The following is a 27876-nucleotide window of genomic DNA, read 5'->3' on the forward strand; positions in this document are numbered from 1 at the left end:
TAGCCGTTGTACCCTTAGCAAGCTGGTCTACCGCAGCCAACATCGAAGTCGGGGAGCTATTTTGATGGTTGGCAATGCGAGTCTTAATAAGCGTTGACTGCGAGTTGGCTTCTCGGGGGTTGGGTGGTGTCTGGAATACCCAAGGTTGTGGAGTACCGGGCCGTGAGGTCGGGGGTGTTGGCGTACAAAGCTTTACATCCAGCTTGGAAAGCACCCTTTCTGGATCGTACGGTACAGGGCCAGCACCTGCAAAGCCACCCTGTATATTCTTCTCCGTTATAGAGGCGAAGAAGGCCTCGCGGAAGGCACAGAGGAACTCGAGCTTGCTTACGTGGTTGATATGCATGCGCATTAAGTCCTCGATCTGGCGGCCGTACGCCTGCTTCAATGGCCCAAAGCAGCCGACATCGAGTGGCTGGAGGTAGTGTGAAGAATGCAGAGGCATTCAGAGCGTGATGATGGTGTTCTCCTGGCAGTAGCGCTCGAATCCGGTCGAGTGGTGGCTTTCGTGGCCGTCGAGGATTAACAACCGGTATTTGCCCTTTGTGCGGGACGCTGTGTGATAGTCGAAGTGCTTGATCCGATCTAGGCCTACCGGATTGGTAGTCCAGCCATTATCGGTAGTTGCGATGCGCCAGGTGGACGGTAGGTTGCACTCGGTATACCAGTTGGCAAGGTGGTACTGTGCGGCCAAGATAATGAAGGGAGGGATAGCCCAGCCGAGGGCATTGACTCCCTGGATTACCGTTGCCCATTCGCGGTTGCCAGGCTGGGTCAGTTTTGCCTTGCTAAGGCCGTCCGAGGTCGTAACCACCATGCCCGTGAAGATAATGCCCATCATAAACCCAGTCTCGTCGAAGTTGTAGATATCGTCATCTACAATACCGTACTTGGCCTTAGTGTTCCGTACGAGCGCAAACCACTCGGCAATGACCTTTGGATCCTCGCACTTGGCTCTCTGGTAATCGTATGTACGCGTAAAACGCGTACGAAGCTGTGGCTGGCGTTTGACGAAGTTGTGTGCCCAGAGCTTGCCAACAGGGGGCGCGTTACGTACGCGTAGCAGTTGGTTGGCCATATCTTCCACACCACGCAATTTGGTGGAAAAGCTTGCGCACATAGCTCAATAACCTATTGAATAATGGCATCCTCTTCTGATTGAGTGAGCTTTTTCGAATTGGGTGTTGTATCGCGTCGTGCAGGCCGGCCGGCGCGTCGTTGTCTGAGCGTGCTGCGATCGACGTTATTCATCTTAGCTGCAGCTGATACACTTAGGTTTTTATCATTTTGAAGAGCTTTAAGGGATAAGATTATATGGGCTTCTTCTGATGCAGATGGCATTTTAGATTGTTGAGAAAATTAGGTTTGAGGGTGAGGTTACGCGCCGTGTGAAAAAAGTGGTCGATCGCTTATATTGGTTGCTCGCTTATAATGTACGTTATTTAGAATTATGAATAAAGATATCAAAGTTACAGATTTTTAAATACTGAGGAAAATATTGAAGCACGAACTTACGTAATACAAACAAATGAGTATAGAATATAGTAAGTGTCACGGCAGGCCGGACCACTGCACCATACCCACTGTGATTGCTACCAAAAGCTACAAGTGAGCCAAGCTTCCTGGCTTGGCTCGCTCCAGTGGTATATATATGGTGACGCCGCCACAGCCTTCACAGTAAGGAATAAATAAATATAAGACTAACGGATATTTTAAGCTCTACTTCTATATTTATATATCTCGGGTAGTGAAAGTCTGTATTTGAAGCACAAAGTTAGTATTTAAAGTAACATATTAAAGCTTAGAGGCGAAGGAAAAATCAGCAAGAGGTCTTATTTTATTCAGGTCGCTTCTAAAAAGGTCTTTGTTAAAAATATTAGCGAGCGTAATCTAAGGTTTTTTTTAAGAAGAGGGATGGATGTAACGGTAGTTATAATTATCGTATTTAAATGTATACTATTGATATCCAAGGAATTGAGGATAATATTATAAATACATCAAAAAACTTCTAGTAGATTTTATTATTTATAAAAGCCGGGATTAACATATACTATAAGATACAAGAAATACCATTGACGTAAAAGGGGGTTTTTTTTAAAAAAAAAAAAAAAAACTATTTCTTATATTTTTAGTAATTCATGAGCTACGTTTCTTTCTACCAGCTTCATATGACTTTAATATTAAATTTAAAGTTTCTAAAGTCTTATTGATAGTTAGTAGTAATACTTACGTTCTTAGTAATTTCATTCACGCTTTCCAACTAATCTTTTTACTAATTGACTTGAATATATTTATTTCTACTAATTCCCGGCTTTTCCTTCACTCATTTAATTTACTACCCTAACTATTCTTCCTTTTGGCACTTTCTACAAAATACCTCCTGTTGAGATTTTTATTTTAATTTATTACTACTTACTAATTTAAAACATTTCTATACCTGGTGGTAGAGTCGCGATATAAAAGCTCAGATAAAAAACGGAAAAGAGATTTATATAGCGAAATAAGATAAAGTTTTAACGATGGACATGCCGGTTGTATTTTCAATTATAAAGTTATTACCATGAAGATTCTTGGGTTCAATAATAAAGTAATAGGAAAAAACTTTCAAAGGTTTATTTACATATATTAAAATACTTTGAAGTATTTGTAAAATAGATATATAGCTATAAAGCTCTATAAAGCTAATGTTTCTACTTTATTTATGAAAGAAATTGGTATGGGGGGCCGCATATTGTCAAACAACTCTCTTTGCATTCAATATTCTTAACTTTATACAATCTGTATATATTATATATCTTTTCCTGTTACGTCAACCAAAAAGAGAAGTTCAACACTTAATATATTTATTTTATTATTGGAGATTTATATATTAAATAACAATATTTACCTCTTTAAACTGTTGATTTATGATACTATTTAAATAACCTAAGGTTAAGTAACGTACATTATCAGCGAGTGACCCATATCAGCGAGTGACCCACCTCCCACCACACCCTAACAAACCATCCTCAATTATACCACATCAACATAAGGAATTAACTATAATTACATCAGAAACAGCTGAATCAGATGCTTCTGCAGCCTCCTGGCAAGTGCGCGCATTATGGCCAGGCTTGCCGCACACACTACAGCACCGAACCTTCGTACGAGCCCCCCCTGCATTACTACTTTCCGGCTGCGTTTCTTGCACTCCCCCTATCCACGGCCTTCTGATCCAGTAGATCCTGTGCCTCTTGTACAGTAAGTGACCCTCCAAGCCTTACGCGTGTTTTTTAGCTCTCCGGCGTTTGCTTAATGCCTCATTGGCCTTACGGAGCGACGAGACCTCTGCACGAAGGAGAGCCACCTGGTGCATTATAGCTGTTGTACCCTTAGTAAGCTGGTCTACCGCAGCCAACATTGAAGTTGGAGAGCTATTTTGATGGTTGGCAATGCGAGTCTTAATAAGCGTTGACTGTGAATTGGCTTCTCGAGGGTTGTGTGGTGTTTGGGAGACCCAAGGTTGTGCAGTGACGGGCCGTGAGTTTGGAGGTGTTGGCGTACGAAGCTTTACATCTAGCTTAAAAAGCACCCTCTCTGGATCGTACGGTACAGGGCCAGCACCTGCAAAGCCACCCTGTATATTCTTCTCCGTTATAGAGGCGAAGAAGGCCTCGCGGAAGGCACAGAGGAACTCGAGCTTGCTTACGTGGTTGATATGCATGCGCATCAAGTCCTCGATCTGGCGGCCGTACGCCTGTTTTAGCGGCCCAAAGCAGCCAACATCGAGTGGCAGGAGGAGGTGGGAGGAATGTGGAGGCATGCAGAGCGTGATAATGTTATTCTGCTGGCAGTAGCGCTCGAATTCGGTCGAGTGGTGGCTTTCGTGGCCGTCGAGGATTAACAACCGGTATTTGCCCTTTATACGGGACGCTGTATAATGGTCGAAGTGTTTGATCCAATCTAGGCCTACCGCATTGGTAGTCCAGCCATTATCGGTAGTTGCGATGCGCCAGGTGGACGGTAGGTTGCACTCGGTATACCAGTTGGCAAGGTGGTACTGCGCGGCTAAGATGATGAAAGGAGGGATGGCCCAGCCGAGGGCATTGACTCCCTGGATTACCGTTGCCCATTCGCGGTTGCCAGGCTGGGCCAGTTTCGCCTTGCTAAGGCCGTCTGAGGTCGTAACTACCATACCCGCGAAGATAATACCCATCATAAACCCAGTCTCGTCGAAGTTGTAGATATCGTCATCTACAATACCGTACCTAGCCTTGGTGTTCCGTACGAGCGTAAACCACTCGGCAATGACTTTTGGATCCTCGCATTTGGCCCTCTGGTAGTCGTATCTACGCGTAAAGCGCGTACGGAGCTCTGGTTGGCGTTTAACAAATCGATGTACCCAGAGCTTGCCGACAGGGGGCGCATCGCGTACGCGTAGCAGTTGGTTGGCCATATCTTCCACACCACGCAATCTGGGTGGAAAAGCTCGCGCACATAGCTCAATAATGTATTGGACAATAGCCTCCTCTTCTGATTGAGTGAGCTTCTTTGTACCGGGCGTATTATCGCGTCGTGCAGGCCGGCCAGCGCGTCGGTCGCGGAGGGTTGATGGTGGTATATTATAGAGCATAGCTGCGGCTCTGAGGCTTAATTTTTCGTTTTTTTGGAGAGCTTCAAGGGCTAAGATTACCCTCGCTTCCTTTAAAATAGAAGGCATATTGGATTGTTGAAAAATTCGATGGAAAGTGCAATGAGGACGCGTCGCGCTAGGGAGTGCGCGACCCACTGATATGCACGACTCGCTGATAATGTACGTTACTGCTTGTGTAGGATTAATACAGGTCAACGTAATAAAATACGTAAGTGCAGAGCTGAGGTAAAGGTAGTTTTAAGTATTGCAATTATAATAAAGTAAGATATTCTTATTATAAACTATAGCGAATTCAAATAATTCGGTTTGAAAAGTTGATTTACGTTGATTACTATATTAAAAGGACCGAGGGCTATAAAAGTGGTAATCATTAGATACTAAAAAGATAAAGCTTTATACTTCAAGGGAGGTTTTAATTAGTACGCCGAATAAGAGGAAGATAAAGTTTTAAAAGCTACGGAAATCGATAAAAAAATCAAAGGTAAATGTGAAAAAAGGAAATAATCAAGTGAAAATGTTATAGAATTAATTGATATAAACAGTTAAAGATATTATTACGGAAATTACTAGAAGCATAAACATTATGGAATAAAAGGTTTATTTAATAAGTACTATTAAGAAAGTACTATAAATTAAATAAAATAGTCTATATATAACAAGTATTATAATCTTGAAACCTTACATATAAAGCTAAAAACAATATTAGAGAAATAAGAAAATCGTAAATATTAGAAATATGAAATAGTTAGGATAAACACTTTTAATTATATAAAATATACCCTATAAAACAAATACGGTATAACTTTATTTTAAAAGTCCGGAATATTGAAAAAGTATTAGAGTTCGTATCTATTACTTATAAATAGATAGTATCTCATTAAAGTATTTCATTATAAAGCTACTGCCCGGTTTGTAAAGTAAATGAAAAAGTTAAACTTTAACTAATTGCGAAAATAATAATTCAAATAGGAAAAGACATAAAAGAAAAAAATATTTTTTTCCAATCAAGTATTAAAGATTTAATGAAATTAAAACATAGCTTTTAAATAGTATGGTTTATATTTAACGTAGTATTTAAGCCTGGATTATCTTATATATATAAAGGTTAAAAAATATTATTCAGTAAAGAAAGTTAGGGGAATGATTAAATAGTGGAACCATTATTAGATATAGATACGGTATAATGTTAAAAAATTCAAAATAAAAATTAAAAGAGACTTAACCGGAATTAATGAAAAGAATTTCCATTCTTAAACAGTCCTGGATAGAAAACCGCTATTAAACCATATAACTATTTAGGAAACGATTCACGGCCCTTCGTAGTGGTTAATAACTTTTAAAGTATTACCAGAAATATTATCGGAAGTATTAATATAAAGTAAACGTATAGGATAACGACCCGGTCCTCGTTAGCGAGGGTCATACCGTATAGGAAGGAAGTAAAAAGTATATATATATATATATATTTAGGTTATAGTATATGAACAACATTTTTAAGTAATAATATTAATAAATAAATGTAAAAAAGTAAGTCTTGTTTCCTTATAATTTATAAATTAACTTACAATATTGTCAATAACAGAGGTGGGAGTGAGTCGTAATATAAAGACTATTTTTAATATATAAAGTCTATCGAGACATATTACTTTTGGATATTATAGTCGAAAGAAAATTAACTTTGATCATATTTAGAATTGTAAATATAAAACGCTTGAAAACTTAATGTTATGGTAATAATGATATAAAGACTAGAATTTGAAATAGTAATTAAAGTGATAGTGATTATTTACGATTAAAAGAATTATAAAGTATTTATTTAATAATAGAAGATTTAAAGTACGTATAAAATATAATATAAAATAAATACCCTTTACGGTACTAGCGTAAGAAGGTTACAAAAGAAGAACATACTGTACCGATATAGGTAGTAAAATCGAAAAAGAAGGGTAAATAATATTAGTAAAAAAATCGGAGGTTAATAACTACATCTACTATAATAATATAAAAGAAGTAAGAAAAAGGTTCTATAAGTAAAATATTAAAGATATTAAACCTTCACCGCTAAATATGTAAAGGGACCTTTAAAGCGGAAACTATAGAATTACGAAATTAAGTTAAAGAAGGAGTAAAGCTACGGCTATTAAAGTTTATAATACTAATAGTAAAATTAAGCAAACAATTACAGAAAATTTACATAAAAACTTAAAAAAAAAGAGATATTAAGGAATCTATATCGCTACTAAAATACCTTATTACTTTTCGGTCTAAAAAAGAACCATAATCTATAATTATTTTAAACTTAACGTTAATTAATTAATAAAATAGTAGAGGTTAATCACTTATTAACGTTATGCTTAATATCTAATTACGGAGTTGATTAACTAAAGCGTAATCCTTTATATAAATGGATATATCTCTTAATTACGCTTATAAATAAATTAAAGAAAGGAATAAATAGAAAATAAATTTTTGTCTACCTTATAATTAATTCAAGTATCTTAAATTATTGTTAGTGTTAACTTATATATTTATAACCTTTTAGTCCCTTATTAACTATGAAATACGAAAACACCTCGATATAATAATCATATACTATTTTAATGATATTTCCATTTATTCACGTACTTCAAAAGGTATAAGCGATATATACGAGAGATACTCGACGTAGTATACGGAACCTGAGTTTTAATTAATAAAGAAAAGAGCAAGTTTTATAAATAAGAAATAATATATTTAGAGAGTTTCATATTGATAAACGCGGTTTAAATAGAGTATAAAAAGATTATAATAGTTAGAAACTAACCCATACTATGATTATACATATATATTAAGGAATTTATATAGTTTACGAATATTTATTAGATCTTTATCCGGAATATACGGGAATTATATAGTTAGTGAATTACTTAAGAAAGAAAACATAGAGTTTTCATCAATTCAGGAAAGAAAATAAGGTTTTCAGGAACTAAAAGAAATTATTCTAAGGGATTTAATATTAAAGTTATTAAGCCTTAAATCATTATTCAAAGTCGAGGTTAATATATTAAATTATCCAATCGGTAAATAATTAGGGTAGCAAAATACTAACAAAAAATTATATCCGGTAGTTTTTCATTTCCAAATGATTAAAAGGAATAAATTGTAATTATTTAATTTATATAGAAAAACTATTTATTACTATCGAAATATTAAAGAAATAAAAACTGTACTTTAACAATATGAATTATAGAGTATAGGTTTATACAAATTATTAAAATATATAATACTTTATTATTGTAAAGGTCCCTCACGTTTAATAAACGTAATCTTTAAAGTTTTTCTCGAAGGTTGTCACGAAGCTGAGGCTGAAATAGGTCAAGGCCAATATTATTCCGTAGCTAAAGTAATCGAAAGATGAGGAAAAGGAAAAGTAAGTGTGTGTGGCCCTGCTTGCTCTGCAAGATATCCTTACCCTGCCTTGCCTGCCCCACGTGGCCTGTGCTTCCCTTTGCTCCCATTGGCCGCAGCCCTCATCCTCAGCCCTGACCCTGTATTCCTGTCCTAACCCTAACCCTGTAGCCGTATGCCGTTACAAGGTCAAGTTTTAAATTAATTATAAAAAGGTTCAGAACATATTAACGTAAATATAGTATATCGGCGAGCTAATTATTATAAAAATATTTTTAAAGTATTATGATTATTACCTAAAGAAGCGTTACAAAGAATTTTAAATATTTATTTTAAATATAGATAAACTATTAACGTGATTCACCATCGAGTGGGCCACTTTTTCCACCACCATAACCACCCGACTTTAAGACACGTTTTCTCCACCACAACAATGTCCGACTGGCTTCCAGAAAACCGAGTTCTTCTTGCGATCGATGCGATTCGATCGACGCCGCGTTTAAGCATCCGTCGCGCCGCAGAGATTTTACAATGTACCTCGAACTACGATCCGCCGCAGAATGAAGGGCCAGACCGGGAAAACCGACAGCCATAATGCCCGTTCGAATTTAACGAAGATAGAAGAGAAGGTGATTGTTCAATACATACTTGACCAAGATTCGCGAGGGTTTTTGCCCCGGATTGCCGACGTGGGTGATATGGCCAATCTTCTACTTCGGAAACGCGGTGCGCGACACGGAACGAACTGGCCAAACCGCTTCGTTACACGGCGTCCAGAGCTAAAGACGCGTTTTAATCGCGTCTATGACTATCAGAGAGGACTTATCCCCTACGACCAGCAGGCTGTACTTTCGAAGCTGGATGTTAAGTTGCGGACGCCAACACCCCCTGGGACCCCCAATGGACCATCGACACCTTGGGTCCCTAAGACGCCCCAGACCACCAACGAAGCACTCTCGCAGTCTATCCTAATTAAAGATCGAGTAATCAAACATCAGGGAAGCTCTCCGACTCCGATTTTAGCCGCTGTCGACCAGCTTTCGAGAGGAATGCAAGCGGTTTCCCACCGGGTACTCCTTCTGGAGGCCGAGGTACGGACATTGCAAGAGGCCAACGAAGCACTTTCTAAACGCCGGAGGGCCAAACGGACGCGTCTCAAGATGGAGGGGCTATTAATGGAAGCCAGGCTAGGGAAATAATAGCAGAGAAGGGTGTAGTTGAAGAGGAAGGACGCGTCGAGAGGGAAAACGAGGGGTCGTCAAAGAGGCGTCGGACAGGTTCGCGGCTTTGTGGCATCTGCCGTAAGACTGGCCACAATGCAAGGACATGCCCGGAAGCTAGAAAAACAAATAGTTCAAGCGATTCCGAGTAGTTTCAGTTGATTACATTAGTTTTTGGTAGACTTTTAGTAGTTTGTAGTAGTGAGGTCTCGAAAAGTGGCCCACTCGATGGTGTGGCCCACTCGATGGTGAATCACGTTATATTTTTTATACCTATTAACTAAACTATTAAAATGTATTACTTTAACTGCTACCTTTAATAACTAGGATACTAATTTAGTTATGATCCTTATATAATAAACAATCTTTTACTTTCTAATAACTTTAAAAGTCATAACGTGCGTGATAAGCGAGTTAGCCAGACAAGCCAGTTAGCCAGACAAGCGAGTTAGCCACTTTCCATGCGACATGCCTCCTCCACACAAAACGCCAAATTCTTCCACAACCAACAATGGAAACCCTTTCGTACGAAGCTAGGGTAAATCTAGCACTCGAAGCTATGCAAAGGAACCCAAAGCTCAGTAACCGAGCCGCAGCAGAGATCTACAACATCAATAAGGATACCCTTCGAAACCGACGCGCTGGCCGGCCTACACGACGAGATATTCCAGCTAACTCGCGCAAGCTTACCAATCTAGAGGAGCAAACGATTGTTCAATATATAATTGAGCTATGCACACGCGCATTTCATCCCGGCTTTCGTATGTGGAAGATATGGCCAATCGATTGCTACGCGAACGCGACGCGCCTCCTGTTGGCGTACGATGGGCTCACAACTTCGTTAAGCGCCAACCAGAACTTCGGACGCGTTTTACGCGTAAATACGACTACCAGAGGGCCAAATGCGAAGATCCAAAGGTTTTAGCGAGTGGTTTGCACTTATGCGGAACACTAAGGCCAAGTACGGTATCGTGGATGACGATGTCTACAACTTCGACGAGACTGGGTTTATGATGGGTACTATCGTCGCGGGCATGGTCGTTACAACTTCTGATGGCCGTAGTAAGGCCAAACAGGTCCAGCCTGGCAATCGTGAGTGGGCTACGGTTATTCAGGGCGTAAATGCTTTGGGTTGGGCTATCCCACCATTCATCATCTTAACCGGGCAATATCACCTCGCCAATTGGTATCAAGAGTGCAGTGTTACAACCTGCACCAGAAATGGATACAGACTGCAAGGCAGTACGCCAGAGGTGAATATGACAGGATAATCGAAGGTTGTGGCAAGCGTCTCAGACATGGGTTCACTGTCAACAACAGGTTGTTCTAACAAAGAGCTACTGAAAGTAAATTGTAGACAAATGAACTTGAATTGCTTGCATGAGGAATCAGATTCCTCGACACGGGGAGCGCCCGGCACTCCCCCCTATTTATGTCAAGCTATCTACATATATTTCTGAAGTATCTTTGTACCTTGCTCAGTGTGCTCAGTGGTCTTGGCGGCTGAGCAGACTGAGCAACCTTTCATGATCAATGTGCTCAGTGTGCTCAGTGGTCTTGGCCACTGATCAGACTGAGCACCTCCTGATTGGTCGTATGGGGGCTTATGGGTCTTTCCATCCCTGGCCCAATGATTGGCTGAGGTGCCCAGCACCTCGGGTACCACCCAGTGGTTCCTGTACAGGAGTATTACGCTTGGGACGTAACATGCAGCCTTCCAGCCACCTGGCGCATTGCAACAACCGATAATGGCTGGACTACCAATGAAAAAGGCATAGATTGGATTCGGCACTTCGATTTTCACACGGCATCTCGTACGAAGGGCAAATATCGGCTGTTAATCCTTGACGGCCACGAGAGCCACCACTCCGAAGAATTCGAAACCTACTGCCGGGAGCACAACATTATTACACTATGTATGCCTCCGCACTCCTCCCATATACTTCAGCCATTGGATATTGGCTGTTTTGCGCCATTGAAAAAGGCGTATAGCCGCCAGATTGAGCAGTTGATGCGGATGAACATCACACACATCAGCAAGTTGGAGTTTCTTTGTGCGTTTAGAGAAGCGTTTTTTGCTTCGATCACAGAAAAGAATATCCAGGGTGGTTTTGCTGGAGCCGGCCTTGGTACCGTACGACCCAGAGAGGGTGATATCTAAGCTAGATGTACGTATTCGGACTCCAACACCTCCAGCCTCGAGCCCAACCACAGCACTACCTTGGGTCTCTCAAACGCCACACAACCCTCGGGAGGCTACCTCACAGTCAGCGCTTATTAAAACTCGAATTTCCAACCATCAGGGCAGCTCTCCAATCTCAATGCTAGCTGCTGTGGACCAATTTACTAAGGGAGCAATGGGTATAATGCACGAGGTAGCTCTTCTCCGTGCAGAGGTCTCTTCGCTACGCAAGGCCATTGAGGAGCTTAGTAAGAGACGGAGAGCCAAAAAAACAGGTGTACGGCTTGGAGGGTCACTTACTGTACAAGAGGCACAGGATCTACTGGATCAGAAGGCTGTGGGTGAGCAGGTAGCCCAGGAAATACGACAAAGTGGTGCTGGTGCAGGGGGGTCTCGTACGAAGATTCGGTGCTGTGGTGTGTGCGGCAAGCCTGGCCATAATGCACGTACGTGCCAGGAAGCTGCAGAATCATCTGATTCATCTGTTTCTGATTCAGTTATTGTTATTTCTTAGTGTTATGGTTGCGCAATTGAGGGTAGTTATAGTGAGGTAGTAGAAAGCGGCTAACTCGCTTGTCTGGCTAACTCGCTTATCACGCACGTTATAGCTTTTTTAAAAAAAAATATTTTTATGTTTAGTTAAATATATGCCAATTTAATTTTTCAATTCTGTAAATAATACTAAAATAAAAATCTTTTTTTGGGAGAGCCGATCCGGGCGGAAAAACTTCGGGGGATTGTAAGTATCCCAAATCCGTTTCTGGACCTCCGTAAACTCCGGTAAAAGAAAGATTTGTGGATGCCAAAATGGAAGAGGCTTGAGCTACCGAGACTACACCAGTCTGCCTCCGTTGGTTCATCGCAAAAAGGTCGCTACGCGCCACACCCTTCTTGTTTTGCGTTAATAATGCCCGACAAGACCCTCACAGTCGCAACTTATGCTGCAGGTGCCTCGTTTGCCGCCATCACCCTCGTCTATGTATTTGGCCCAACTTTCTTCTTCGATGCTGGCCCATCTGCCTCAACGAACCGAAATAGAGGCGCCGTCGGCCTCTCCAACCCTGCCAATGATTGTTTTATCAACTCTGTTCTCCAGGCACTCGCTGGGTTGGGGGACCTTCGAATTTATTTAATACGCGAAACACATCGTCGCAGCCTCGATGACGAGCTCGTCTACGCCCAGGTTGTACCAGTCGGTCTTCTCCCAGGAGATGCGCAACACTTTAGGGGCGACATGCCACACTGGAAGATGGAGGGTTTTCAGAAAGGGCTGGTAACAAAGGGACTGAAAGATATCCTGGACGCTCTCAACGAACGACCTTTGTACAAGAAAACCATCACCGCCATGCCATTCCTTCGTGTCTTGGAGGAGGCATTTCGCCAGCGAATTAGCAGACGGCAACAAGACGCTCAAGAGTTTCTGCAAGTGATTGCGGAAAGGCTCTGTAATGAATACCACGCGGGACGAAGAGCGAGGGCCTCTGCACGACGGAGTTGTGCTCTTGGTGATGCCGCTTTGGAGCTTGCGCAGACAGCGCCAGACAAGGACTCAACCCAGGGCCTGGCGATACAAGTCAACGACATTGAAAAACCACAAGGGCAGTCTGAAGTTGTCAATGATGGACTTGGTGAAGGGCAAGAGGAAGGCTTTCCTATGGAGGGACAGTCTGAATCACAGATCGAATGCCTCACATGTGGTTTCAAACCCCGTCCTACAGCAACAACATTTTGCACCTTGACTCTCAATGTGCCACAGGTGTCATCGGCCACCACACTTGAGGCTTGTTTTGATGGCATGTTCAAGACAGAATACATCGACGACTTCAAGTGTGAAAAATGTCGTTTGATGCATGCCATACTATTACTGGAAGCAGACCTGCAGCGATCCACCTCGGAAGTGGCAAGAGAAAATATACGAGCAGCTATCGACAAACTGCAATCTGCTCTTAAAACAGATCCTGAGGACCCCCCGAATGATGTTGTTTTGCCAGACCTCAGTCATGCCCCAAAGCGACGAATAGCACGCCACATCCGCCTTACCAGTTTCCCGAAGATCCTGGCCATTCACCTCTCTCGCTCAATCTTCGACGCCAGTCATTATTCTCAGAAAAACTCGGCCAAGGTGGTTTTCCCCGAAAAACTTCCCCTGGGTGGGTTGCTTAACCCAAAAAAGTACAGACTCTTGGGCGTGGTGACACACAAGGGAAGTCACGACAGCGGTCATTATGAAACATTTCGTCGCCAGGTTATGCAACCCCCCTTTTCTAACCCTAGCACGTTTAAGCCAGCAGAAGTCTATAGCAAAACCGTCAGCCCGGCGCCCACACCGCACATCAGAGCTCAGCGACCGGACGGTGGAGAGGAGAACTCGTTGATGTCAACACCAGATCTTTTGTCCCCTTCCGGGGGAGACTCACTCACGCCGCCGTTGGACCCTTGGAAACACTCTGCACCGGCACCTCAAACGTCTATCTTACCGGATGGAGATAAGCCAGCGTCACCTTTGGGCTCTCCGCAGAAAGATGTCTTGTCTGTCAGCAGGGGTAGGGAATCTGAATCCACCAGTCTCCGGTCGGTTGCAGCAAACGCCAAATCAACGTTCTCCAAAATCACCTCTCGACCTTCAGCCGGGACCGAAAGCAACTCAAAATCTGACGTGATGGATACATCTACTGCGAAATCATTGACCACTGCCAAGCCGAGGCGCCGAAAAGTCCAAGACCGGTGGTGGCGTATCAGCGACGACAAAGTTAAGGAAGCAAGTACCCGCGATGTTTTGAGCATGCAGCGGGAGGTCTACCTTCTGTTCTATGAGATGGAGCGCGCATAAAAGCCAGTTTCCATTGCTTCTAGCAAGCCCCTTATCCTAAAGTCATTTGAGTCAGCATCACCAATGTCGTGCCATTGGGATTGTCAGTAGTGTGACAGTCCTACTTTGGAGAGACTACTTCTGAGGGAGATCGCGGTTGGGTAATGTAGATGTATTAAGTAAGGCTAAGTTAGACAGGTCATAGCATAAGCACCCCAACATGGCTCGCGTGAACTCCTTGCAGGCTCATAAACTTGTATCGGTTGCTTGGGCAAGTGTAAAAACCAAGTTCTTACAGCCCCCTATTTTCCCGCCAGAACCAAGCAACCATGTGTGTGATGGCGGGTGTTATTTTTGCGCCGATACTGGAACGCAAGTGTTGCTGGCAAGACGACAGTGTATTTTGTCATGCTGACAGGCTCACTGGCCAAGCAACTCTTTAGCTAACCTGGCAGCTTCATCGCCGGTTGGCACAGGTGTGCTGTGGGCTTGGGCCGACTTTTGCGAGTCGAAACGCCACAATCCGCCAGTCTTGTCAGCGTCGCCATGCTCTGCCAGGTTGACGATTGGACCCAACCGGGTCAAGACCAGATCGGGGGAATCCGCGGAGGCAGTAAAATAGCGCCGTTCCCATGTGCGCCCCTCAGCCTTCTCTTTAATACGCATTTCGCGCTGAGCACTCTCGATCTTGCTCTTCTCAACGTGGACAACGTCAAATTCACCCTTCGCAATCGCCATTGCAACCTTGTTCCATGCCCTTCTTGACTCAAGGGGATGTTGCTCATCGATGGGAGCGACGATGAGATTGCTTGTTGGGTTTTGGGCCGGGTCCCAAAGTTCCACCAAGTTGCCGGCGCTGTTGTGCTTGGCCGGGCCGGAGTGTATCTCGAAGGTTTTGGTCCACTGTCCCGAGACGTTGAAGAGGACATCCTTCTCCTTTCCAGTCGGGTACAACACCGCAGTGAGGGAATTTTTCTTGCCAGATAACCAGCCCTTTCCACTGTAGTCGACCTTTGCCGTGAAGCCAGTCGAGGATGTAATGTAGGAGCTACCGTCAAGTTCGATGAAAGGGGAACCAAAGACGAGACCCTCGATGTGCAGCGACGGAAGAGTGATCAAGTAGGTGTCAGGTTCTCCCGAAGACGAGGGAACAGTGAGAACGGCGTGGCCTATTTGCTTGACGTTGATTGTCTTGGAAAAGGACGCCTTCTGGGCATTGTAGCCCTCGAGCCGAACACCTGATTGAGCTGCATGTTAGCCTTGGGCTTGGCACTCCCTCTTCTTCAGTCCAGAGGAAAAAATTCGTCGTACCGGTTGTAGCATTAGTGATGTTGTAGGCAGTTGCTGGTGGGTGATGGCTAATATCAGTGTCAGCAATCTGTCGGGTACAGCAGAGAGAGCAGGCCACGGGTCGACGAACCTAACCTGCTCGCTGATGAGCTCAGTTGTCCCAGCACCGTCCTCCCATTTCCCGAGGAACAGCTCGCCCAGGAACGGGTTCAGTGGCTTCTTTTCATTCCCGTATTGTTCACTCCGACTGGCGTACTGCTGTTTTAATGTTGTCAAGAACCACTTCAAGACCAGAAGCGCACGTTTCGCGGGGTCGGATTCCTTGGCAGGTGCGGCGAAAACGGATGGATGTTCGCACCAGTACGAGCTGAACTCAGTAAGGCTGGTAGACGAGAGGATGAAGGGAGGTGCGGTAAGGCTGGAGAGGTCTCCGTTGAAAGACGCGATAGACTGATCCCGTCAAGGGAAGGTTAGCCGCAATTCGCTACAAAAGGTCGTGTCGATAGCTTTGACTGAGCAAGGCAAACTGACCTTGAGGAAAGCACCCCAGCCTCCTCCGGCACCGGCTTGCGCTTGCTGCGGTGGGGTCTCCATGATGTCTCCGAGGTGTGTTGAGCACGAGAGAATAGACAGTTGGGAGGATTGCAATGGAGCAGCACAAAGTGTGGTTGAATGCGATTTGTGATGGGGGTACCAAGTCTCGACACACGAGATCACTGTGGAGTTGTGGGGAATGGCGGGATGTAGGGGTGTGCTGGTGGAGAGTGGGTTCTTCCCGGTGATTTAAGAACGAGTGGCCCTTCTGAATGGTCTTGGGGAGCAAAAGGCGGCCCCCTTATTATGTTGCCGGCTTGGACACCTCCCAGACCTAGGCTGCGCCAATCATTGGTTACCTGCCGCCGAATTGTCAAGGTTGGGATACCTTTGTAACTGCGATCTGCTTGACGTCAACGTCTCGTCCCATGTTTCCCACGTCACTGGCAGACCAAATCCAAAGGGTTGGGTGACAGTCTGGCAGTCTGCAGCGTCAACAGGTACTTGGAACGACCTGGACGCCGACGCCAAGCTGTTGAGGTTTAACCTTGGCCTCAGCCACCCACCATGACTTGAAGCTCTAGATCCGACAAACTTAGATTCTGTTGGCGACTACCTGTGTTTCTACCCTAATTGAAATTCGCACCAACCAATCGACAGCAAACAAGATCCAGTATTTGTCACTCTGAATCCAACTTGGACTCGACCTCCTTAGACCACCACTCAGCCCAGTCAACCACTTTTCTCTCCTTTCTTGCCTTTTCGGCGCAAAACACCATCGCGTGACTTCGAATAACCTCATCTAAAGTGCATCCAATCAGCTCTCTCTGGGCTCGGTCCGTAGACCAGCCGTGATTCTTGACCATGTCGACAGCCATGACAAACTGCCTTGTCAGACCAGCGTCCCCACCACCATGGCCCAGGCTCTCGACCTGTGTGTTGTGAGTGATGCTCTGTCCCGTGTTGAAGTTATGAACGGTAATGGTCTTTGAGTCGGCAAAAATTTCACCGTCTACACCATAAAGACGCGTGTACCGTTCACACACCTCCTTTGTTTGGGCTACCATGTGGAACGTAGCCAACTTGCTACCACGCCCGCGAAGATTATCCGCCAAAGGAGCTGTCGGTGCGGTACTGCCACTACTCCCGTCTTGGCTGGATAAAGGGGAAGAGGGCCTCGGGTCTTCATCCCACGAGATGGTGACAATCTGCTCGTCGCAAACATCGTTGTCACTTTCGTAGACGCATCTGCCAAACCAGTTACGCTGTGCGACCTCTGCATTTGTGGTGTTGTCGTCGTAGTCCTCGGCCAGATTCGCGAGCACGGCAGCTTCGGCGTCTTGCCCAGTTCCATAAGACTCAATGTCCGGAATAACTATGCTCAAGGGCCATCCTCTGTTGCCTGTGCCCACGCCCACGAGTTCCGGGCCAACGTAAATTCGTTTGGCTGAGTATTTGCAAGACTGTTCAATGGGGCAGGACAAGCAGTTTGTGGCTGCTCCAGCTGCCAAAGGCTTTCTATTTTTCTTGAAATACTGAAGCGACCCTGTGCTGGAAACGGTGGAGGGCAGGTGAGGCGGAGGGCAGCCTCGCGAGGAACAGTCTGGAGGTGAACAGAGAAGCCACAAAAGCACATCGATATCGTGGCAGCTCTTGGTAAGCAGGCTGGGAGCCGATGTCCTCTCACGACGCCTATATAGATTCGCACCGGTTAGGTATTGGCATTTGCAAGGTGGTTCAACTTCGGACATACCAGTTGCCTCTGACATATGAATGCGTGAAATGCCACCAGCCCACGGGTTCTGTATGAACCACCGACAAGATATCTCCAATGACGCGATCCTCCAACAGTAGTTTTCGAAGCAACTTATTGTGGGGGCTGTAGCGAAGAACATGTCCGATTGAAAACACGGTCTGTTGGCCTGTGGCGTCAACGTTGTCTTGCAGGGCTTTGTACATGTCGAGGCAATGGTCCAGAGTGGTCGCCATGGGCTTTTCGCACATGATGTGTATTCCACCCAGCTTGGAAAGAGCAACGACAACATCGCGGTGCATCTCGTCAAGGACACAGACAAAGGCAGCATCGATACCGAGGGGAACATCCTTCTCCCCAGCCTCAGCTCTTGCCCTACGCTCCGTTTCATAAGCCATAAATTCACGCCAATCTCTGAAGGAAGCCCCCTCTGGTGGTGGTAGGGTTGAGCCCCATATCATCGTTGTTCCAAACTTGTTCCTCTTGTAGTCGTCTGGCTCCGCAACAGCACTAAGAACGCCATTGCTAGAGGAGATGACAGCTCGGCCATAGGCCCGACCGCGAGAACCGGCACCAATGACCAGAAGTCGGGGGGGACACTCGGAAACAGGGGGTGGTGGTGGAGGAACCACTCCCTGATCTCTGGGTGTTTTGTCATCCATGTCCATCGGCAGGTAGGAACCCAATAAATGTGTGGTTGAGCGTCAGAAAGTTTGAGACTGGGAGAGCAGGTGCTCATATACCTGCCAGGCAGTTAGCCCACAGGATGTATGTGGCAGGGGATTCGAAGGAGAGGGAACTAGGGCTCACGGCAGGAGGTTGCCCTGCAAAATGCCTACGGTAATGCAAGATAGCCCGTATTGGGAACAGCGCTCCTTGTTCTGCCTTGCACAAACCCACAGCTCCGAGTCTCCAACCAGAGCCCTACCCGATGGGCGTCGATCTAAGGATAACCAAGCTCTGTGTTCCAATAGGTGTGAGGGAGATGGTGTAAATGGACAATGCCCCGGAACGATATCCGCGGCCGCCCCGCTTGGCCGTTCCCGTTCCGGGCCCAACCAGCTAATGTGGTCCGGGTCGGGTGTCTCCACCCCGCCTGCATGAATTGTTTAAACTCTACTTCTGACGTTCGGCGGCTGATCATAGGCCACTCGGGTTTTGGGCTCCTTTCTGGGAACCGCCTTACTTTCCCCTCTTTCTCCGTAAAGGCGCAGTACGCGGCGAAAAAGAAATGTCCACTGACACGCCCGTATCCCATCCACGCGATGCCCTTGTGTGGATCGACTGTGAGGTATGTCGGATGTGTTGACGCACTTGACTTACGAGCTAACAGTAACTGACCATTTCACCATGATATGCCAGATGACTGGACTGGACCCAGATAATGACCTGATTCTGGAGATTTACTGTCTTATCACGGATGGTCAACTCAACCTGCTTGATGATGAGGGCTGGGGAACGATAGTGCACCAAAGCAAGGCGCGGATGGATGCCATGGACGACTGGTGCACTCGAGTCCGTAGGTTCAGCTGCCACCAGAGGACTTGGAAGCACACATCGGATTTCTAGGGCTAATATCGGTTCGACTAAAGATGGTGGCAGTGGCCTTACCGATGCGGTGTTGAGATCAACCGTGACCCCAGAACAGGCTGCTGATGGGTTGCTTGCATACATTCAACAGTATGTGCCTGATCGAAATACCGCCCTTCTTGCTGGAAACAGTGTGCATGCAGACCGGGCTTTCCTTCGAAAGGCGCCCTATGACAAAGTTCTCGAGCATTTGCACTATCGGATACTCGACGTTAGCAGCATTAAGGAGGCAGCCCGTCGATGGTGGTAAGTGGTTTGCTCCATTTCATGCCCCCAACTGGGAAAACCCCTGACACTACTTTGCAGTCCCAAGATTGCTTCCAAGGCACCCCGAAAGAAGGGGCTCCACAAAGCCAAAGACGACATACTGGAGAGCATTGAGGAAGCCAAGTACTTCAAAGCAGCCATTTTCCACGGAACTTGGTCGAGTTAAAAGAGCACTCGGTATATGCAGCTACAGGGCACGGCAGGGGATACAAATTAGGTGTATTCAAAAACACACTACTACGCCTAGGTTGCTCTCATGCCGCTCTCTTGGAGAGCTCGTCTATGTCTTGACATTTGGCTCGTCTCTACCAACAAATTCCTTGAACTTCAGAAGCTCCGTCGCCATCTTGATCTCGGGTTTGAGGAACTCTTGTGCATCCATGTCATAGGTAGCAGGGTCGCTGCTGTGCTGCTCAATGTAAAGACGAATTGTAGCACCTGACGACCCAGTTCCCGACAGACGAACAATGATACGGCTGCCAGACGAGAAGCAAGCATACAGGCCCTGGTTCGAAGATACGGAGCCATCCAGGTCAGTGTACGAGAAGTTTCCGGCCTCGGTAACTGTGCGGTCTGTTTATCGGAGAAACATCGCTGTTAGCATGGGCGAGATAAAGCTGTCAGTTGTTGATATAAGCCATCACATACCTCCTACTTTGCTCCCGACGAAGTTGGGGTCCGCCACCAGGTCCTTCAATACGCCGACAACCTTGTTGGCGCCATCCGAGTCGACATCCTCGTAATCGTAGCGCGTAAAGAATGTGCGTCCATACTCGGCCCAGAAGTCCTTTTGGATCTGCTTGATGCTGGGCGCGACCCCGGGGTTGGCAACACCCAGGCCGGCAATGATGTTTAGCCAGGCTACAATGGCCCAGAGACCATCCTTCTCGCGAATATGGTTGCTTCCGGTACCGAAGGACTCCTCGCCGCAAATGGACAGCTTGTTGGCATCAAACAATGCACAGAAGAACTTCCACCCTGTCGGGACTTCGTAGCAGTTCAGGCCCTGCTTCTTGGCGACCAAGTCCACCGCCCCAGAGGTGGGCATGCTGCGGGCCAGGCCGTAGACGCCATTATTCTTGAAGTATGGAATCAAGTTGGCATGGTGGGCAATGATGGCCAAGCTGTCACCGGGGGACACGAAGGCACCAGCGCCGTAAATCATGTTGCGGTCACCATCGCCGTCGGATGCGGCGCCAAAGGGGATGCTGTTCTTCTCAACCACTTCGACTAGGCTGTGGGCATAGGTGAGGTTGGGGTCCGGGTGGCCCCCGTTGAAGTCAGGAGAAGGTTCGCAGTTCTGAATGGATTCAGCACCAAGACCAAGCTCCTGTTGGAAAATGGCCTTGCCGTACGGCCCAGTGACGCCAGAAAGGCCGTCGAAGAGCACCTTGAAGTCGGGATGGGTGTTGAAGAACTTCTTGATCAGGTCGAAATCGAAGATGTCCTTGAGCATCTCGACATAATCAGCAGTGCTGTCCACCACCTCAACTTCCAAGTCACCATATGACTGGGTTCCAATGGTTGAAATATCAATGTCGGGAATGTCGGCAATCTTGTACGACGTGAGCGTCTTGGACACCTCGAAGATCTTGTTGGTGACCGATTCGGGGGCAGGGCCGCCATTGGCAAGGTTATACTTGATTCCGAAGTCATTCTTGGGACCTACGGGGATATGTCGTTAGCACAAGGAACAAGACCAGGAAAGGAAGATACCGGATCAGGTCTTACCGCCGGGGTTGTGGCTGGCAGTCAACAAGATACCACCGGTGGCCTTGCGCTTGCGGATGACATGGCTGGCGGCGGGTGTTGACAGAATGCCATTCTGACCGATCAAGAGCTTCTTCACTCCGTATGCGGCGCCGATCTTGGCAATGACCTGAATGACCTCGGGGTTCCAGAATCGGCCATCACCACCAATGACGAGATACGATCCTTGAGGCGTCGGCTGGTCAGCTACGGGTTCACACAATCTCTCGACAGACGGGAGTGTGCGCTATGCCCACCTTCAACGCCCTCGGGAATGGACAGCAGGATGCTTGTGACGAAAGCCTCGCTGTAATGCGGTTGCTGGAAGACTGTGACCTTCTTGCGAAGCCCGGAGCTGTAGGCGTGCACCAAGAGGTTAGAAACAAGACTGATTGATGATCCTCACGAGAGCTGGACAGAGCTTGGGGAAGCTCTCACAGACAGCTCAGCTCAGTTCCGCGGGGCAAGCTGCAGGGGGGTGGGGTGCTGGCCGGTGACGTACGTGCCAGGTTTCTGGTCAGTGAAGGGCTTGAACTCGACCGATTTGACTTGCATCTTGACGCTTTCGAGGTGGCGGCGTGATTCTGTTGCTCTACAGGAGTAAAGAGGAGTTGGAGGGGAGAAGACGATGGGCACTAGGAGGGGGGCGTTATATGAGATTGATGAGGAGGGTGTGAGAGATTGGTTCGGGACAAAAGAGGAGCACTTGTTGGGCTGGGGCGGGCACTGGCGGGGTGTGTGTGGCCCATGGCAGCAATTCCCGAGAGGCACTCGCCCCACCGTGCCATTCGGAATGGCAATGGCATCGCATCGAAACAGGACCGCAACTTCCTCTGCGGCGTGACGGGATGCAGGCAGACCCAGCGCCATGCCGCAGGTATGCCCGATAACTACTGCGCGCATTTTCACCTCGCACACGCAACCGGGCTGTTGTCAGGATAGCTCAAGCAAATAGGCACATGGGGGAAGCAATGATTCCCAGTCGTCTTTCGAACCTCTCTCGTAACTGATTTGAATAGACGAAATGACCCCGTAATGCTCATGCCCAAGTCTGGTGAACCGAGAAGGTGAAATCCGTGATGTCATGTCATAGTGATAGACAAAGACGGGATCGGCCTTCTGCAGCGAGACCCCTCCGACTGGCCTAGGCTTGACCACTTGCTCCCAAGAACTCCATTCCATGTAGCACACATAGTCTAGCCGTGTGTTGTCTAAGAAGGCCCTGCATCGTCGTTATCAACCTCCTCGGACGACTCGACGTTTGCCATTCTCAATGCAAAGACTTCTCTGAACCTTTTTGCTCCTATATTTGTGACATCCTGCCAGTTAATTACCTCTGCGGATCCGAACGGATAGGGGCCACACACCTTCCTCGCGATCAAAATAAATCTCAAATGCACCAGACTTGTTCTGCCGCATATTTTCCTGCCGGTATGCGCTACAGAAGACATATAACTGAACATCCTTCAGCCACACACGGTGCTTGGAGCGACGGCTGAGCCAGGTCCGCGACTGGGACTGGTGTGTGACTGAGAAAACGGCGTTTAGAACAAGGTTGGCCGGTAGACAATAGGCACATGAAACTCACCAAAGGCTGTCCATACGGGACATTGTCTCAACTCCCCTTCCCATACCGCTGCATGGAGGCGTAGGCCTCGTGTTTGTATGTCTTCGTACACAATGAGGGAGTGTTTGAAGCCGTCATCAATAATTTGCCTGATGGAGACACGCAAGTCAGCTTGGACTGGGCCTGAACCCATGATGGAAAAGGTTGGAGGAGGGAGTCTGGTTTAAACGCACGCTTGAAAGAGACGTTTCTCTCTCTGAAGTCCGAATTCATTGGGATGTATTTGCACCGTCAACATATTGCGTGCCTTCAGCGCTACAAACGTACAGTAAAACAACACCATTTCTAGACATCTTGTTAGCCAGTCCAGAGACAAAGGAAATTAAAAAAGTGACGAGGACGCCTACCCTCCCATGTCAGGAAGTATAGAGCAGCCCAGAGTTTGCTGCATTGTTCTGACCGGCTCCATCGTTTGAGCTGCAGTGCACTTCCTTCCCGGTTGATACAGAGCTCGTGGGCACCAAACAGCGAGAACCAGGGAATATCGCCCTGCATGGTTCTCATGAGCAAGTAAGGTGATTGGTCGACCGAATTCAAGTAGACAACGATTGAGATCCTGTCCTCATCAAATGGCCTATAGTCACCAGTGGTATCAATACCCTTTCTGCATTGAAGAACTGAACTTATATGGCCAGTACGCACCTCCGGAATAGAATTTTGGACTCTGGCGGAATAGTGAAATGGCCCCAGGGGTAGAAGGGTCCATACGACTTGGAGCTTGAGAGATACGTCAGCTGGACCTTCAGAGGTGGCTATTTTCAACAGAACATACGGTCTTAAATGTTTCAGGGCCGTTCGAGACGGCAGCGGTAGGGAGAATATCTGCTCCGCCCAGTGGGCGTTCTGTGATCCGTTAGAATGGCGAATTCAACAGAAAGAGAGAACCTCACGAACGGCGTCTTGCATGATTGCTAGTGGCATAAGCTCTTGCCGCACCAGGGTCCCAATCTGCATCGGAGGTGGCGCTTCAGGGAGAGAGTAGTCGTTAGCCACCGCGAATTCTTCCTGGCCATACGCCAGCTAGCTCCAGGGGGAAGAAACTCACCGATTCCTCTTTGTTCCCGCAGCTTCAAAATTCGAGTGCGGAGGGTTTCAAGAGTATTGAGCTCAAAGCTCGGCGACCTAAACAAAGTAAGCTCACGGCCAAATAAAGTGTTAGAAGGAGATCAAAGTTACCTCGTCAGCAGCTGCTTCAGCAACGATAGGAAGTGATTGTAAAGGACAAATCTTTGTGGAAGTGGGAGCCCAGAGGCTTCTTCCGTCATTTTATTGTACATCTTTCGCCATCTCATTTCTCTCGAAATGGATTTCTCCTCATAGTAACCGATGATATCTTTCAGGGTCCGAGACAGGCAAGGGAGCACGACGTTGAGGTAGTTGGCAACGATGGGGACACGCGAGAAGTGCACCTGGGATCGGTCGGCGAGGTCACGTAGAAGACGGCACGAGCTTCGTATCTCCCCGGTGAGGGCAATGAGATGGCCATGGAAGGACTCGGGGAGTGCTATTCGTAGTTGATCGAGACCCATGGCCACAATCTCGCACCTGTCAGCCTCACGACAGCAGCCCCGGAGGAGGTGTGCCTCAGTGGGGATGTTGAGGTTCACTGCTGTCTCGAGTTCCATGATGACTTCTTCTGTCAGTCGATTGGGTAGTGTTTACAAATCAGCTGAGATATCGAGTTGAGTAATTCGTGCTGATTAGTCTGGATGACGGCGTCGGCCCATGGCGGACCTTGAAAATCATGATCTCTGGATGGCCCGGTATACTGCTGGCACCGGTGTTTTCTGTCGCCCTCCCCACCCCCGAGATAGGCGATGGTGTTTTGGTTATTTCAAGATGATGTGCCGTTGCAGTGTCGAGGTTGGGGAGAAACAGGGCAGTGGAGGTTAGCACACTACTAACCATGCCCAACCACCTGACCCGAACTCGAAGAGGAGAAGGGGTATGACAGTGGGCGGTGATGACAGGGGGTTTCAACAAAAGCTCAGCCAAAGACTAGAGCGGTCACGATCTTTGTTCCGAGCTTTTGCACAGAAGGCAGGCAGGAGAGGACGGGGGAGGTTGCAGATCGGAAGAAGTCCGAGGGAAACAAGCAGACGGGGACGAGACCAACTTTAATGCCAAGCCAACCCACCGACAGCGGCCGTGAAACATGCCTGTCATGCCCCCTCTAGTGTAAAGAGCCTCAATTATTTAATCAACAACAAGTGCCGACTCTGAATAGCCTCCCATAGCCTTAGGTTATGATCAGGGTTATGAAGCAGGAGGTGGCCCGTAACACGGTATAGCCGTGGACGAAGGGAGCCGGATATTGGGCATCGAGGCATGATAAAAGAGACGCCGAACGAGTGGAGAGGAGGGAAAGATGGGGAGGCTCGAATCAGATGAGGCAAGGTGCATAGATTGCTGCAATGCAGAATGAACCGAGGAGTCAGAGACTGCCACGAAGCCAGCCCAGATGCAGCAGCAGCAGCAAAGGTCATAAACGTGCATTAGACAACTGTTAGAGGACTGAAGAGCGAATGAAGAGAACCGGGCCTCTGCGGCGATGGGACCTGCCATGCCGGGAAGAACCAATCGAGCGAGAGAGACCATGCATGGTAAGTTGCAGCAAGTGGACAATCTGCTGCCCACATGACGATGATTGGAAAGGGATGGGTGAGGGGGCGTGATTTTCACGTGAGCAGCAACTGCTGTGAGCTTTTTGGCCTGTGGAGCGAAGTATCGAACCACACCCGAACAATGGTTTGGCCATACGTCCCAGGTCGTCGACTGCGGCCCCAGATTATGTTTGGGAACCATTGCAAAAAACATGCTTACAATTGGGGGACATGATATTATGTAAAAGGCTCATTGTTGTCTCGAGGCCCAGGAGATGAGAAAAGGAAACCTTGAATATTTGTTATACATGTGTAGGTAGTAGCTTAAGGGGCCAGCATCACACCCCTCATGGACCCATGCGGTCCCCCAGCCCAAAAGAAGTCATCTGTAAGATTCCCTCTCTCTGAACGATTCCTTTGATCATAGCAAAACCTCGCGCAAAACCATGCCGGAAAATAACTGAAAAATAAAAAGAGAAGCACTGAAATCCCATGGCCGTGCCCAAAGCAACACCGTCCCAACCCAAAGATACATGGTTTAAAAAAAGGCGCCGAGCAAGTCGCACCGCCTTTGCATTGACTGGATATGTTTGTTTGTTTTTTCAAGACTAGTTGCCGCGAGCGCAACGAGTCGGCGAGAAAAGAGTGTATTTAGGACGACTCCTCCTCGTCGCCGTCGGCCTATGCGAACCGGTCAACCATCTTGCACCCTGGGAAGGTGTGATGCTCAGGCGAGACTTACGTTGTACGCCTGCTTCTCATCCTCATAACGCTTCTTGTCGGCGGCAGCCTTGGCCTCATACGGGGCACGCTGCTTGTCGCTGAGAGCCTTCCATCGCTCACCGAGGATCTTGCCAACCTGGCCGAAGGAAACACCAGGGTTCTCCTCGCGCACGTTCTCTCTCTGCTCGTTGGCAAAGAACATGTACGCCGAAAGACCACGCTTGGGAGCGTTGGGGTCTGCAGAGGCTGGTCAGCTCACGGCCCAGGCCAGGACAAGACGCGTCAGGACGCGCCAAGGATCCATTCTTTGCTTACCCTTCTTGCCCCGCCCCCTCTTCACCTTGGGCTCGGCCTTGCTCTTAACTGCGGCCTTAGGCATAATGATTGATGTGAATCTATCGAGAGCACCGTGTTAGTCTGTGAGATATGTGAGGAGGAATGCGAGGAGGAATGCGAGGCCAGACTACGTGTTGCGGGGGGTGCATGGTGCGAAGGGGGGCTTTCTCAAGCAACAGGCGCAACATGCGCGCGCGTCGCGTGGTGAGAAGCCGCAAGAGCTGCCCCATCCCGATGACGAATGGATGAGTGGCCCAGAGTCGCAAACGCAATTGCGCGCGACGACGGCATCAAAACACGGCGCGAAGCTCAAAAATCAGAAGAGAACATGTGAAGATACGTACTGAAACGGGTTTGAAGGGATTCAGATGATGAAATGTGGGCTGGTGCTGGAAGTGCGCGACAGGTCAGTATGTCAGGTCGTTGTTTTGATCCGAGGGTTGAACTGGGTTGGCAGAGAGCAGGGCGGAGTGAGAGATCGGAGAGGAGGATTAGTAGTGGGTGGGAGATGTGCAGCATAAACCGAAGGCAGGCTTTGCGTCGGGTGGGTGGATGAGGAGGGAGAGTCAATGACAATGACCCAAGGTGCTGGGCGGCGGGGAGGCAGATAATTGCTTGCTTGCTTGTTGTTGCTGTGTATTGTTGCTGCCGTTGCTGCTAAAAGGGAAGGGCAATGGAGAAAAGGCGCAAAGCCAATGGAGCAGGGCAGGAGTACTTGTGGTTTGGCGGGGAATGGCGGGCAGTGGGAGGTACTCACCGGATGCGCAGTTGTGTGGTCTTCAGTATTGGGAGTTGTGTGAGGTGCAAGTTTGTATGGGAGAAGGAAAGGAGAGTTGAGAGGGGAGGGGGACGCTGGGGAGCCGATTTTTCTAGAGGCAGGCCCGCTCCCTCACCCCGCCCGCCCCTTGATTCAAATCAGCCCGCTCATGCCTGGTAACAAAAAAAAGCTGCAGCCGGGCTGATTTTTTTGGGCCTGATTTTTGGCACCCACTCAACGCACCGGCCAGCCCTTGGGCCCTTGACTGCAAAGTACAAAGTACAAGGGTCCTTGTACAGCCGAACTGTGCGTTTTCGTACCCGGTACCTGCGACATTTCCCTCTCGTGCGTCGGCAGCGATGTCTTATACCACTACACCAGAAGGTCCCTTCTTGCTCTCACCTGCAACCCGCCGA

The 27876-nt window shown here is 47.4% G+C and overlaps 8 protein-coding genes across 8 annotated transcripts; 2 read left to right on the forward strand and 6 right to left on the reverse strand.

Moving 5' to 3' along the window:
• Nucleotides 1-12329: 12329 nt before the first annotated feature.
• On the forward strand, nt 12330-14252 carry QC762_114290 (uncharacterized protein; the record flags this gene model as incomplete). Its single annotated transcript, XM_062885848.1, has 1 exon — nt 12330-14252. The coding sequence occupies one exon, from the start codon at nt 12330-12332 to the stop codon at nt 14250-14252; it is 1923 nt and encodes a 640-aa protein (XP_062748690.1).
• A 93-nt stretch (nt 14253-14345) lies between these two features.
• Nucleotides 14346-16115, reverse strand: kes1 (Oxysterol-binding protein 4; the record flags this gene model as incomplete). Its single annotated transcript, XM_062885847.1, has 4 exons — nt 14346-15469; nt 15543-15589; nt 15652-15971; nt 16053-16115. 4 exons carry the CDS (start codon nt 16113-16115, stop codon nt 14652-14654), a joined length of 1248 nt encoding a protein of 415 aa, XP_062748691.1. The 3' UTR covers nt 14346-14651.
• A 620-nt stretch (nt 16116-16735) lies between these two features.
• On the reverse strand, nt 16736-18861 carry QC762_114270 (uncharacterized protein; the record flags this gene model as incomplete). The annotated part of the gene is made up of 2 exons (XM_062885846.1): nt 17809-18861; nt 16736-17747 (listed from the first exon to the last, which is right to left on the reverse strand). Exons 1-2 carry the CDS (start codon nt 18474-18476, stop codon nt 16736-16738), a joined length of 1680 nt encoding a protein of 559 aa, XP_062748692.1. The 5' UTR covers nt 18477-18861.
• A 65-nt stretch (nt 18862-18926) lies between these two features.
• On the forward strand, nt 18927-19862 carry rex2 (Phosphatidylinositol 3,4,5-trisphosphate-dependent Rac exchanger 2 protein). The gene is made up of 3 exons (XM_062885845.1): nt 18927-19327; nt 19401-19644; nt 19705-19862. Exons 1-3 carry the CDS (start codon nt 19102-19104, stop codon nt 19829-19831), a joined length of 597 nt encoding a protein of 198 aa, XP_062748693.1. The 5' UTR covers nt 18927-19101; the 3' UTR covers nt 19832-19862.
• On the reverse strand, nt 19801-22317 carry PGM2 (Phosphoglucomutase-2; the record flags this gene model as incomplete). The annotated part of the gene is made up of 5 exons (XM_062885844.1): nt 19801-20238; nt 20314-21330; nt 21397-21600; nt 21672-21769; nt 21917-22317. The coding sequence occupies 5 exons, from the start codon at nt 22315-22317 to the stop codon at nt 19946-19948; spliced, it is 2013 nt and encodes a 670-aa protein (XP_062748694.1). The 3' UTR covers nt 19801-19945.
• A 308-nt stretch (nt 22318-22625) lies between these two features.
• Nucleotides 22626-23025, reverse strand: QC762_0011670 (uncharacterized protein; the record flags this gene model as incomplete). The annotated part of the gene is made up of 3 exons (XM_062882924.1): nt 22626-22717; nt 22782-22943; nt 23019-23025. The coding sequence occupies 3 exons, from the start codon at nt 23023-23025 to the stop codon at nt 22626-22628; spliced, it is 261 nt and encodes an 86-aa protein (XP_062748695.1).
• Nucleotides 23026-23029: 4 nt separating this feature from the next.
• QC762_0011680 (uncharacterized protein) lies at nt 23030-25627 on the reverse strand (the record flags this gene model as incomplete). Its single annotated transcript, XM_062882925.1, has 7 exons — nt 24218-25627; nt 24087-24163; nt 23936-24006; nt 23814-23884; nt 23684-23758; nt 23389-23615; nt 23030-23130 (listed from the first exon to the last, which is right to left on the reverse strand). Exons 1-7 carry the CDS (start codon nt 24664-24666, stop codon nt 23030-23032), a joined length of 1071 nt encoding a protein of 356 aa, XP_062748696.1. The 5' UTR covers nt 24667-25627.
• A 151-nt stretch (nt 25628-25778) lies between these two features.
• NHP6 (Non-histone chromosomal protein 6) lies at nt 25779-26746 on the reverse strand (the record flags this gene model as incomplete). The annotated part of the gene is made up of 3 exons (XM_062885843.1): nt 25779-26325; nt 26387-26604; nt 26683-26746. 3 exons carry the CDS (start codon nt 26744-26746, stop codon nt 26296-26298), a joined length of 312 nt encoding a protein of 103 aa, XP_062748697.1. The 3' UTR covers nt 25779-26295.
• Nucleotides 26747-27876: the final 1130 nt, after the last annotated feature.

The sequence above is a fragment of the Podospora pseudocomata genome (genome assembly GCF_035222375.1).
Source record: "Podospora pseudocomata strain CBS 415.72m chromosome 1 map unlocalized CBS415.72m_1, whole genome shotgun sequence".
Classification (NCBI taxonomy): Eukaryota; Fungi; Ascomycota; class Sordariomycetes; order Sordariales; family Podosporaceae; genus Podospora; species Podospora pseudocomata.

What these genes read in the sequence shown, in the direction of transcription:
- rex2 (XM_062885845.1), top strand. Translation starts at nt 19,102, where the DNA reads ATGTCGGATGTGTTGACGCACTTGACTTACGAGCTAACAGTAACTGAC. An exon ending in CGACTGGTGCACTCGAGTCC is followed by an intron (nt 19,328 to 19,400) that starts GTAGGTTCAGCT and finishes GTTCGACTAAAG; the next exon opens with ATGGTGGCAGTGGCCTTACC. An exon ending in GAGGCAGCCCGTCGATGGTG is followed by an intron (nt 19,645 to 19,704) that starts GTAAGTGGTTTG and finishes ACTACTTTGCAG; the next exon opens with TCCCAAGATTGCTTCCAAGG.